Source organism: Emydura macquarii, unplaced genomic scaffold, assembly GCF_026122565.2.
Source record: "Emydura macquarii macquarii isolate MOO-44397 ecotype Brisbane River unplaced genomic scaffold, CSIRO-AGI_Emac_v2 contig_705, whole genome shotgun sequence".
Classification (NCBI taxonomy): Eukaryota; Metazoa; Chordata; order Testudines; family Chelidae; genus Emydura; species Emydura macquarii.
Window position 1 is genome coordinate 2,538,925 of NW_027130842.1, and position 13,477 is coordinate 2,552,401.

A 13,477-nucleotide genomic window follows, 5' to 3' on the forward strand; every position below is an offset into this window, starting at 1 on the left:
CCGCTGGACAGCCTTTTTCTGCACTCTGCAGAAGATTTGCCTTTCTACCTGAAAGGGTACTTGCCTTTTTTATGAGTTCCCAGTTAGGTGATAACTCTTGTTACAGACCTGGCTGAATCATCTTAGTGCATGGTCACCAGTCTGTTGAAATGAAACCAACCTTTGGATCCCATCTGCTTCCAAGCCAACAGGGTTGGGGCACAGTCCAGACTCATAGACTTTGAGGTCAGAAGGGACCATTATGATCATCTATAGGTAGCTGCTTACAGTTCTGCAAAAATCTGTAGAGAACCCCAGCAGTTGCCAATTCAAGCATCATGTTAGAAGAATACAAGATGTGAGTCAGTTCAGATACTTTAGCATCATACAAGCCAGCAGAGATATCCAGAAGGAAATAATGTCATGGATTGGCAAGACAGAAGCTGCATTCACCAGCTTGTACAAGATTTAGTCATTGAAAATCTACAACTTAACTACAAAACTATGAATCCTCAAAAAAAAAAATGTTATTTTTACCTTAATATACAGATGTGAAAGCTGGAAATTCACCAAAGATATAGACAAACATCTAAATGCCTTAAAATGCAAATACTTCAGGAAAATACTAGATATTAAACAGAACTGATTTATAATGGAATGCCATGATCCGTCAGAGTTCAATAATTCCTATCTCCAAAGTTACCCAGAAAAGAAGATGGAAACATTTGGGGCATATATTAAGAACAAGTCATAACATCTGTCTGACAGGTGTACCATTGGGCAGCTCGAGGAAAATATAAGGGGGCCACCTGAAATAATCCCTCCATGAAACATTACTTAGAGAAGGAACATTTATGAGACATAACAACAGAGGAAATGCAAAGAGTCATGGCCCAGGGTAGACAGTGATGGCAGAGTCCTGTTCAGACTCTAAGCAACATTTGATGAAGCAGGAAAGATTCAAATTAAGAACTATGGAAGGACAGCCATTACACCACAGTTTATCTGCTACACTTGCAATGAGCTTGCTAAGTGTTTGTGACAGGTTTTGGTTTGAAAACATTTTAAAACATATTGTCACCTGATAAAAGAAAAATACTTGCTTGTTTAAGGGCAGGTCTATGCTTAAAATGCTGCAGTAGTGCCGCTGTGCTGCTGTAGCACTTCAGTAAAGACGATACTACGCCAATGGGAGAGCTTCTCCCAATGTCATAGTTAATCCACCTCCACAAGAATAGTGGCTATGTTGACAGAAGCCTTCCCATCGACATAGTGCTGTCTACATCAGGGATTAGGTCGATATAACTGTGTCGTTCAGGGGTGTGGATTTTTCACACCCCTGAGCAACATAGTTGTACCAATGTAAGTTTATAGTGTAGACTTGGCCTCATACTCTCAGAAACAGAATCTCAGGTACACTCTGTACCCTTCAGCAAATGAAAGCTTCCCTTTTTGTAACCAAATATTACTTCTATTACTACTCCGGGGAGGCTGCTACATGCCAACAAATGACACAGCAACATTTAAGTGCAAGTATATAACGGATTTAGCTAGCCAATCTTCAGAAGCACATCAATATTTTTAAAAAGCACAAGCATTATTTTAATTAAATCCTAAAATATGTTTATGCGCATAATGCATTTAAACTACACTTATATTCTGTTATAAAATCTAAATTATTCAAAAAATTTCTTCTACAATTCATTTCCAATATTGGTATTCCCATGACAACTAAAAAGAGAAAAAGAGCAGCTTTTATTTCTATAGCAAATCCTTTTAAAAAACCCTATAAGCCCTATAAGGATCTGTTCTTAGATCCATTACACATAAGCTTCTTTAAATATATTTAGCCTTTGGCTGAATTCAAGATCAAATTATTATTTGTATCTATGCACTGCTCAGTGAGTCATTTAGAAATGTTACAGATAGAGAATATAACAGCTCACAATGGAGAGTAAGACAGTAAACAGGATTAGATGTATTCTGAAAGATATGCCAATGCATTTCTAAAGTGCATAGTATGGTATCTGTGTACCACATACAAATATGCCCATGCATTCAGGAAGAGAGGGCTTTGATTCCATATTGATCCATAGTACAAGTAAAGCCTTGTCTACACTTGGAAGTTGCACCAGTTTAACTTAAGTTGTTTTCAACCACCACACATCCCTGTGTAGACTTTCATTTCAATTTAAGAGTGACTTATTTCAGTTCAATTTAAACCAATTGCTTTAAGCTAAACCAAAATAAGATGGTTTAAATGGAAATAAGAGCAATTACTCAGCCTTTTGCACTGATTTAACAAAAACTGTTTAAAACTGCATCTTAAGTCAGACCATTGCAACTTTGTGTAGATAGCCCTTAGGATTCATGAGATCTGGAGAGAACTTCCCTGGCAACTGGCCCACTTTGTGGAACTCCTTTCCTAAAGGGATCAGGAAGATCTGAAAGTGGTAAGATTTATACTCTCCAATTGCAAGACCTATCTCTATGCTATTGCTTACGCTCATAAATAAAAAGAGCTAATGCAAAATTACCCCATTGCATGATGAGATGAGAGGGAATAGAAACCAACTGCTAACACACTACACTGGTCACTGTGGAGTAAACACTCATGAGCTCATGGACCCAGTAAAATTCTAGAGTTTCCCTCACAAAAGCTCTCTCTACTGTAAAGCCAACATGTGGAAGCTCTGGTGAGACACTATATCTCAGTGGCCATATAGATACACTGGCACTCCACTACAGCAAAAATCACATGCCCCTAACCCCGACATATTACCATAACTCAAGTTATGCTAGGGGAAAGAAAGTCAGCTGCAGATCAATTCCAACAAGAGAGAGAGTTTCCTAAAACCCCACACCACAGACCTGGTAGAAGCTAAAAGATGCTTCTCCTTTTCTATTACAACAGCTAAGTCATGCCCTTAAGGACACACTCAGACTGTGAATTACTTTATCAGCTCAGACAGCCTTCACATAATCCCAGATACTAGCTTTTTCTCCATGTAAGGTATTGTCATCTTCTCAAACAATATCACCAACTTTGTCCTCTGCTAACAGAAACAGCTATATATTTAGCCCAGATAACACCTCAACCCATCACATAATTCAACCCATTCACACACTGTAGTAAGTCTAGTAGCACTGGAAAAAAATAAGTTATACTTACTCCCATTATAATTAGTGACACACACACAGGATCACCAAATACTTGTCTTTCTACCTGAAAGGGTGCTTGCCCTTTTTATGAGTTCCCAGTTAGATGATAACTCTTGTTACAGACCTGGCTGAATCATCTTAGTGCATGGTCACCAGTTTGTTGTAATGGAACCAATCTTTAGATCCCATCTGCTTCCAAGCCAACTGGGTTGAGGCACAGTTCAGACTCATAGACTTTAAGGTCAGAAGGGACCATTATGATCATCCAGTCTGACAATGCAGGCGACAGAACCTCACCCACCCACTCCTATAATAGACCCCTAACCTATGACTGAGTTACTGAAGTCTTCAAATAATGGTTTAAACATTCCAAGGGACAGAGAATCCATCAGCAAGTGACCCATGCCCATGCTGCAGAGGAAGGCGGACATTGTTTCTAGCTCCAGATTGCTAAGATACACTCAAAGATGGAAATTCCTTATCTGTCACCATTCCTTGGGAGCTGGGACTCCACAGTGCAACTGCCCTAGGCCCTAAAACCAGTGTTGAGACATCTCAAACTTCCCCAGTCACTGACTCATGCTCCCCCATAATTCCACCTTGCCATGGGCACACCCCAGTTTATAGTTTAACTTCCCAGGAAACACAGGGCAGTTAAAGCAAGGAACCCAGGCTTTGCACAGGAGTTTCTAAAAATCACAGCAACTTTTATCCATGAAACACACAGGAATTACAGATCTTTAGGGGAAAAAAACAACACAAATCCCATACACTCTCTCCCCTGAGTCTATGCTCACCTAATTTTGAGTCCTAGACCAGTCAGTGTGTCAGATGGGTAGGCTTCTCCTGCAGTCCTTCTGTTGTCTGGCAGTGGTCATGAGAGAGAGGGAAGCTGGAGCAGATCTGCCCTTAAATAAGTTTTCTGTGTTCTCTATCATGTGACTAACTCATGAGCTGTAGCGCTCCAGTCAGGCCCTGGATTGGAAGACAATCACACTTGATGACTTTTGTGTTAGCTCTTCAGGGAGGTGTCAAGCATTACAGTCAGATGTCCTTGATCTGTCCTTTACATATCTAGGTAACTACACCAACATGCTCAAAATGTAGATCACATTTTTCACAATGGTAGTTATGATGTCAGTTGAAAGTTACACTTTATTACAGACATGTACAGACAAATATCAAACCATCACAGCTCTCACCTGCTACCATTGTTTTAGGTTCCAGCTGTTCTCCTATTTTCTTTCTCTCAACTGAGAGAAAGAACTGCCCATTCACACTGCAGGAGCTCCGCCCTGTAGGACCCACCAGATCTGACCAGGACCTGAAGGTTGGAATGATGGTTTCTCAACCCTCTTCCAGTAGTCTGAACTTGTCCTTGTGGCCTAAGCATATTAAAAAACATCACAATAGCACTACTATTCTATGACACTTTGTAATATAATTTTTTTCTTGGATATACACAGTTCTCTATTGCAGAGAACTGTGTGTATCCAAGTCCTTCTAAACCCGGATGGCCATGACACCTCGGAGGTAGTTATGGATGACTGGATAAATGTATTAAGTTTTTTAAAAGATATTTTCCCCATGCTTTAAGAAAATAGATGCACAAAACATATGTTTAAGCAATTCGCAATGTGATATGACATTGCAAGGTTTGGCTGCATATGGAGAGCCATTGTGTCACACCCCAGGGAGGTAACCCTCCCGTGCTGTTTGGCTCTGGTAAGACCATACCTAAAATATCTGAGCATTTAAAAACCAAAAAGTTGTGAAAAATGTGAGGTAATTATAAGAAAAATAATAAACTTCTGTGTTGCATTGTGATGCAACATATTGACTTTTTGGGTCCGCATCAAAACATCAGCACACAATGACTGCAATAAAACAAATCCTGACACAATGACTCCTAACATGACATTTTGTTGGCTCTATAAATGATCTGAGGTCCTGTGAACATCCCATAGGCAGTGCTGGTGTGACAGAAATCAGGATGCTCCCAGAAAATCTAAGATGAGTGTCAAGCTTCTCCTCTCCCCCAACAACATAACACATCTTGTCTATTATGGGGAAGCGGGTGATAATTGTTACCAGTGACCTACTTTACCCTCCGTATTCCTATGATTTAGTTAATTTTTGTAAAGTCCTTGGAAATTACAGAGCACTGTAAAAGAGCTAAATATAATCTCTTTCTCATCATAGAGAATCACTGAAAGTCCATGTGTGGAAGGACTCTTCCAGGCTATCCTGTCTCCTGAAATTCAAGAAGAATCTCTTCATTATGTGACATGTTCTCTTGCTGAGCTGGCAAAGCACGGTAAGGGAGCAATCACATAGCAAGCTGCCTAATCTGGTGATGTGCACACATCTCTCATTATTACTAAAAGGAGATGCGCATGCACACACTGGGCCTATTTTTGCTCCCAATAAAGTCAATGAGAGTTTTGCTATTAATGTCAACAAGAGTAGACTGATCCCACTGATGGGAGAAATAGGCCCTACTTTTTAAATTCTTGTTTATTGAACTGTTTCAGCTTTTAAAAACTGCTTTGATCAAAATTCATTTTATCTAATATTGCTTATGTAGATTATCCGTTTTTAATTGTAATGATGCTCTGATTCCACTAGTTGTGACCTTGATGTATTTTCCCATTAATTTCAGGGAATTAATTTTATAGCAGCAAAGACCAATGTAGAAAGAGGAAAAAGCTTTTTTAATTTTTGCACTTGGATTTTGTGTTGGTCAAAAGTTCCAGATGGACAGTCCTGGAGATGAAAATCCTCCCCTTATCCTCAGAAGGGCCAGGGTAGATGTGAGAGGAGCGGTGCAAGCTTTTCCATGCTGTCCCACACTAGGCCACAGCCATGACTGGAGTGATCATCTTGGGGGTGGGAGGGTATTTCAGTCTCATGACCAATCAGTCTTTTTGCCTCCCTGCAGTGACTGCCAGCAAGGTTGCTGATTTGTGGTGGTTAGTTTTGTGAGACAGACACTTGCCCAGTGGTGACTGGGCAGATTGAGACTTCCATGCCCAATGGCTTTGTTTCACATAAAGTGGTATGTGTTCTGAACAGATGAATCACATTATAAAAATTATCAGCCTTTCTATAGGCCAAATCTTCACTGAATTCACAGCCTGAGGTTGTGGCCCCATCATAGGTCCCAGAAGATGCTTTTCAAAAATACTGCATTCATTCTGGTCCTCCGGCTGTGCAAAGGGCTTTGGGCTGTCCTGTTTAGACAGTCTGGCTTCTGGCCTGCTGGATGATACATTTCTAATGTCCTGGGTTTTTTACAGCTTACTCGCATGTCTTTATGTAGCCTTTTTGTTGCCTCCTGTCTCCCAGAAGGTGCCACATTACACTTCCTAGAATGGATGAATGAACCCCATATAAAGTGCCTAGTGAGATTGGCTGGCCAACAGGAACATACAGAGCCATCATTTCAAGCTGCTTCCATTATCCGATACATGATATGTCATGGTAAATGTTATGCATGGAATTTACTTACATTTATATCTGTCTAAAGTGAAATGTCGACTGCATTTTTTCAAAAAGGGTTTAGCCTTCAGTCACTAAATAATCATTAACATTTCCATCGCATGCTTCATCTGATGTCAAAACACTTCACAAATACAGTTGAACCTCAAAACACCTTGGTGAGCTAGGTAAGTATTACTGCCCCCATTTTATAGATAGGGAAACTTGGGCTCCAAGAGATTGATTCAGCTGTGGTCAAACAGTAAATCCATGGCAGAGGCAGGAATAGAACTCAGGGTACTGATGCATAGGCTCTACTTCATGGAGATATACCAATTTACACCAGCAGAGACCCTGGTGCTTAGTCTCCTATTCTTACCACTGCAACCAGTTGCTTTTTGGTCTTGCACATTCTGCAGTGGTTTTCTGAGACTCACTGTGAGAAACGTGATCAAGGACCTTGAAGCAAGATGGGCAAGAGGATGGGATAGCACACATTATTTCTCACCAACGGGGGAAAGAAATAATTTTGAGCATATTACAGACAGGAAATATCATCAGTCTTTTTTCTCCCTGCCCCACCTAACAAAAGTACTTTGTCCATACAATATAGCTGAGGGTAGGTAGCAGAGGCTGGATACTTTAAAACAAATAAATTATATCAGAAACGATCTGACTCAAGAAGGTTTAACTTAACTCCATCCACTGACCAACAGAGCCAACAAAATTACCTTAGTTCTGGAATAACTTAACTGGAACACTCAGAAAAGCAGACTGCTGAGAATTTACATAGTAATCTCTGAATTCCAGAGAGGGACAATGAAAGGAGCATTGCATTATCTGCAAAAAGAATAGATACCTCTGTGTCCAATACACTTGTTCCATGAAAGATCCTTTCCACTTGCAAATTAGGATTTATGTATAAATTAAACAGAAATGGAGAAAGAATATTCAGCCTTATTTGACACCTCTTTCCAGTGAAAGGGGTAGTTAAATTCCAAATTCTCTCCCACTCTGACTTAAGAGATATTAGTGTCTGAAATGAAAGGTTTTAGCAAAGGAAAAAAAAATCAGAGCTTCTTCAAACCCAACATCAAACATTTTATACTAGAGAAGAACCTTATCCAGAGAAACAAATGCTACCTCAAGGCACTAACAGTGCACAGAGCTTTTGAAATATTTACAGACTAGATGGGACAGTATGAAAGGCTGATCACTAGTTTGAGAAGTCCATAAACAGCATGTTTACCATACAAATATTGTGGATCAGGCTTGCAGTGCAGCAGCCTGGTCAGTAGAAACGTTGCATACAATTTAACTGCAACATCACTGATACTAATGAGTTCTTCATAACATGTGGAGTCCCTTTTATTGTCCATTAAAATTGGAACACATCATATAATTGGGTAGGGGAGAGGAAATAGCTGAGTCAACACACATTTTGAAATAGTATCAAATTCCTCATTTGGTTAAAAATGTTGCCTTATGAAACCTGTAAGAAATAAATGTTTAAATTGTTTCTGCCTCTCTCCCTTACCCTCTGCCCACTGATGTATTGTAGACAAAGTGATGTCTCTGCTGAAATGCCACATGGGGGAAGTTCAACGCTACCTCATGAATTTTCTCAGCCACCGAGAGATTCGCTTTCAGCAGCTAGGTATTTCTACGTTGGGCAAATTACAGGAAGGTATGTCCCATGATTCATCAGTGCTAAGTACCAGTTCCTAAACTGCAAGGCACAGCTCAGTCTTAATTTCTTATATCCAGGCTTGGAAGGATTAGCGTTTTATCAGTAAATGTCAATAAGCATCAATTTTGCCACACACACAAACAGATGAAAAAATATTTCCAGAAATAATAATCAAAATTTGCAGGTAGACAAAGAAAGAAAAATGCGGTTTGAGAAATTGGAGTTTAAGGATTTTTACTTTGTATATTTTGACATGTGATGCTGACAATGTGTGTTTTAACAGTCATAAAGCTTTAACTCTTTGAATCTCAATGGCTACTGTCATTAAATAATTGTTGTCTGACCCCCACCCTCATAATTTCCTGTAACTGTGAAAATGTAAATCAATAAAAATAAAGTGTTTAAATCCCATAATTTTGCACAACTCAAACTATAAATCGATAATCTAAAATACGTTTAAAATAAAGATTGATATCTGTCAACATTACCAAAAATACCAAGCCTATTCATATCAATGCAATACATTCACTGCCTTGCCAAAAAGCTTCACATGCAGTAAATGTAACTGACAGGGCTACTGCCTACTGGGGATTAGCTCTACTCACCTTAACAAAGAGAGAGAGAGCATACCCAGGGGCAGCAATTACCTTGGCTTTTTCAAGACTCGCTTACCAAAAAGGCTTTTTCTAAGGTTATGTCTATATGTACAGCGCTGCTGCAGCGTGTACCCATACAGCTGTGTCGCTACAGCATGTATGGTGTAGATGCTCTATGCTGATGGGAGAGCTCTCCCATCGGCATAAAGAAACCACCTCTGCAAGCAACAGAAGCTCTCCTGCTAACATAGCGCTGTGCATATGAGCGCTTATGTCGGTGTAATTTATGTCGCTCAAGGGTTGGATATTCACACCCCTGAGCAATGTAAATTTAGCTGATATAGGCTGTAGTGTAGACATAGCCTAAGATTAAGGCAAACTGATGCAGTTTTGTTTTCTGAAAATGGTACAGGCTTTATCGGGAAAGTACAGCCTGCCAATGGGAAATAGAAGCTCTGTGCATGGATGTTTGTCCAACACCAAATAGAACTAGACTTGCTCTCTGTCTTAGAAAAATGTCAAAATGTACAAAGAACACACCAGTACCATCCTGGTTAGTGCTTGTTCATTAAATTGTCACTCATTAACAGTAGATTATTGTCCTTAGCACAAGGAGATCAGAGAATGAATAATGGTCTGTCCATATCATCATTTTGCTTTTGATTTAAGGACATTTTCCCAGGCTGATTGGCCTAAAACATAACTTGATTCAGCAACAAACCTTTCTCCACAATGTCCACCCACTGATGCAAAATGAGGACTGCAATATGCAGAAAATTCAAACTACTTGGCATGTAGACTGCTGGAAGATACCACTGTTCTAGTCTCAAATGCCTGATCAGGCACACCTACCAAACCAAACCAAAGCTGGTAGGGCTCAGATTTTAGGTCTACTGGTTTTAACTGAGCCCCTTAAGCCTTTTTTTTCCATAGTATTTTAGGGGGATGGGGAAGTAGAAAGAAGACTAAAGGGTTGCTTCCAAAATAGCAAAAACAAAGCAGAAACTGTTGGCCAGCTCAGTGGCTAAGTTGTTTCCTTCTTGGCTGTTACGTGGAAGGCTGTATTCAACACTGGACTCAGCCATCTGAGTGTTGGGCCTTCTGGAGCAGGGGGTGACAGCACACAAACCTTCCCACAAAGGTGAGGAGCTAATGAGTCATCATTATCCCTTCTGTGGTAAGAAAATATTGTTTACATAGTACAGTTTTTACTACAGCTCATTTGTATCATGGATAAAGAGTCAATTGTGTACATTGCTATATAGCGTGTAAACAAAAAAAAATCGAATTTCTAAAGAAATTTAAAGGGGAGATTGTATGTTTGGACAGAGCTCTTTGGTGATGGCAGCTGGACAATCATATCCTGGTTTTCCTTTGTTCTCAGATCCAGAATTTTCATCTGCATTCAGCCAGAGTCAATTGATGGAGCATCTTGAGCAAGTCCGTGAACAGACAGAAGAAACTCAGGAGCTCCTTAAGATGGTTATCAGCCACAAAGGCAGTTAACATTTAATTTACTCGTCATGAAATGCTATCCCATCCCACAGCCTGATCCCTCAGAAAGGAGGACTTTTTTTTTTAAATTACTTCTTATAGCCAATACTGAGTAAACCTTGCCTGTATATCTTTTTGAACTCTCAGTAAGCACTGTGTGTGTGAGGTTTTATTCATGTAAAAACTTGGTTTTACTAAACAGACATTCCTCCTAACAAATATTTGTATATGCAAACTATACCATGCACTTTGATATTAACAATTTTCTATTAGTATTCAGTGTCCATGTTTATTATTTCATAGTACCCATGTTACTAAAGTGCCTGGAGCTACTTAACTAAAGAGAAAAGGAACTGGAATTAGAATATGAAAGATGTAAAGGGCAACACGTTCACTAGTGAAGGACAGCAAACTCAGAAGAGAAAAATAATGGAAAACATCCATAATATATGGAGTGATGAACTCATTGGGTTTGGGTGTCATCTAAACTATTGCACTTTCATACTATAGTGGCAGGATAAAGGGGACTTAGGTAAATAACAATCATGCCCATTGCATGGGTTGTGTTTGAAATATAGCAGTTAACATGAACATTTTGTTTCCCCTTCCTCCTAAAAAACCCATCTTGTAGCAACTCTAAACAGAACTTTTTCAGGAAATTGTAACACACATGAGCTAGTCTATTTATTGCACTAAAGGAGCACCAAAGGCATTGGTGTGTGTGTGTGTGTGTGTGTGTGTGTGTGTGTGTGTGTGTGTGTGTGTGTGTGTGTGTGTGTGTGTGTGTGTGTGTGTGTGTGTGTGTGTGTGTGTGTGTGTGTGTGTGTGTGTGTGTGTGTGTGTGTGTGTATTCTTTTAAAGAAACGGGCATGGAGAGCTTTAAAAACAATATTGGAGATCTCTGACAGAATTCAAGTGACCTTATGATAGTTAACTGTTATGATTTAAGGCTAAATCATGCCTTCACATAATTGTGTATAAATCCCAAGTCTTTGTGAAGGCTGAATTTGGACCTGAGTGGTTACGTAAAATCTGGAGTTTTACAAATATGTCCATGCTTCAGCATGTCATAAAATTAGTGATTGTAAATCAGTTAAGCATTTACTAGGCAAACAGAAATATACAGACAGTTGGTATTAGAGGGTTTATAGTCAGTGTTACATTTAGTGAATATAGTAGTTTTCCATGACATGCTTTGGGTAACAGAACCACAATTCCAAAATTGTTGCTCCAACATTGAAAGTTCTTAAAGTATAATTTTGGAGAAAACATCCCCTCTTCCTATAGGTTTTGAGGCTGCATTTATAAATTTTGCAACAAATGCCATTTGATGTACTCTTTAAAAGGATTGTAGTATATCTAGCACCTGTTTGGACCACCTCTCAGCAGCTGTGCACACGCGGAGATTTAAAAAAGGCTAAATGGTACCAGAGCTTTTTGTTTAATTGTTTAAGTGGTGGAAATAACTATATATAGGATGGAGGGATGTGTGAGAAGGAAGGATACAAGAGTTCTGTGCCACTGTCCTGCTGAACATCTGCTCCCACGTGCCTTCAGCAAAGTTTCTTACCATGAATGCGGGGATGTTTCTTTTTCAGTTGGGATTCATTTATATATATATATATAGTATAAGTGCAATCTTGTAAAGAATCTCTCTGCTTTGTTAAATAAACTTATACTTGTTTTCATTATAAACATATTTAAGTGCTGTGTGTTTAGCAGAGCGGTGATCCTGAGACAAAACTGGCACACTGGGGCATACCATTTGTTTGGGAGCAGTGGATCTGTGAATTCTGTGAGTGTCCCGTGGAACAGGGACTGGACACTCCAGTGAGGTATTCAGGGGTTGAAGTGTGCCTATCACTGACCTGCAGAGGGACAGCAGAGTTTGCATAGGCTCAAAAGGCAGTGTTTGTGTTCCCAGTGGCTGGCGAAGTTGGGGATTTGACCCCTAGCAAACACCGACAAGGCTTCCTCACGCTAAAGGCAAATGGTGGAGAGGTGCCTCACAGCTCTGGAAGCATCACATAAGCTGCCATTGCTCTTGAATGAATTCCTATCAACTCAGTTTGATAATTCAGCTGAGAAAGCGGGCTCTGTTGACGTTCCTGGAAGATGTCCAGCTTTAAGAAGCATACGCTCGAACCAGGCTTCCTAAAGAACAGGATTTCATGCAACCCAATTTGTTTGTGTAAAAGGAAGCAACAAAGTTATTCATCTTTTTGATGGTCAGTGCTAGCTGAAGTATGAACAAAACCATTGCCATTGCTTGTGACTTGCTCTTAACTTTAGGATATGGTTTGGACCAAATTCTGAAGAATGTGGGCCTGAATTGTCATTGTTTCTTTTGCGAGCCAAACATAGCAATGCCAAGCATGAGTCCCTGTAGTAAATACCACGGGTGCAAGGGCCTATATGGCAGGTGTAGACCCACCTTTGCAGGAGCACCTGGCACAGGTGGTGCATTGGGAGTGTTCTGCAGAGACCTGGGGTGGAAGTAGGTGTGGCTGGGGCAGTCCCTGGCCCCTTGCGATTCTCCACTGCCATAAGGCTCCTGGAGGATATGGCAGTGCGGGTAATACTTAAAGCACCCCAGAGTGCTGGCCTTACTTGTACCAGAAGCTGAACCAAATCCAGAAGCCTCTGAATGAGAAAGTGCAAGCTACCCCGCTTCCGTCTTTATGATGACCCTAGCACCAGTGCTGGGATGAATCACCCCACCCATCATGACTTCCTTCTTGTGACCATTACTACAGCCTTTGTGTTCTAAACTCCACTCCTCCCCGCAACTTCAACCACCACCATCCATCCATTAAACACTCTCTGGAATCCTCCCACACCAGCATCAGCTTCCTGGATCCCATGATCAGCTTCAACAATGGAACCCTACAGACAACTACAAGAAATCCATGGATCACCACACCGACCCTCACAGATCCACTAACCACCCCAAACACACCAATAAATCTGTTATCGATAGCCAGGCACTCAGATACCACAGAACATGCTCTGAGGAGAAAGCCCAGGATACACACCTTAACACACAAACTTGCCTTCACCAAACAATGGCACTCCA

The 13,477-nt window shown here is 40.3% G+C and overlaps 1 protein-coding gene across 1 annotated transcript in view; it reads left to right on the forward strand.

The window, feature by feature from the left end:
* LOC137149148 (uncharacterized) overlaps window positions 1-11,196 on the forward strand; it is a 41,216-nt gene extending 30,020 nt beyond the window's left edge. Inside the window, exons 11-14 of the mRNA XM_067542522.1 lie at window positions 5,344-5,458; window positions 6,490-6,624; window positions 8,183-8,308; window positions 10,292-11,196. Of these exons, the coding sequence (XP_067398623.1) occupies window positions 5,344-5,458; window positions 6,490-6,624; window positions 8,183-8,308; window positions 10,292-10,413 (498 nt within the window). The 3' untranslated portion in view covers window positions 10,414-11,196. The remainder of the gene's footprint in view (window positions 1-5,343; window positions 5,459-6,489; window positions 6,625-8,182; window positions 8,309-10,291) is intronic.
* Window positions 11,197-13,477: the final 2,281 nt, after the last annotated feature.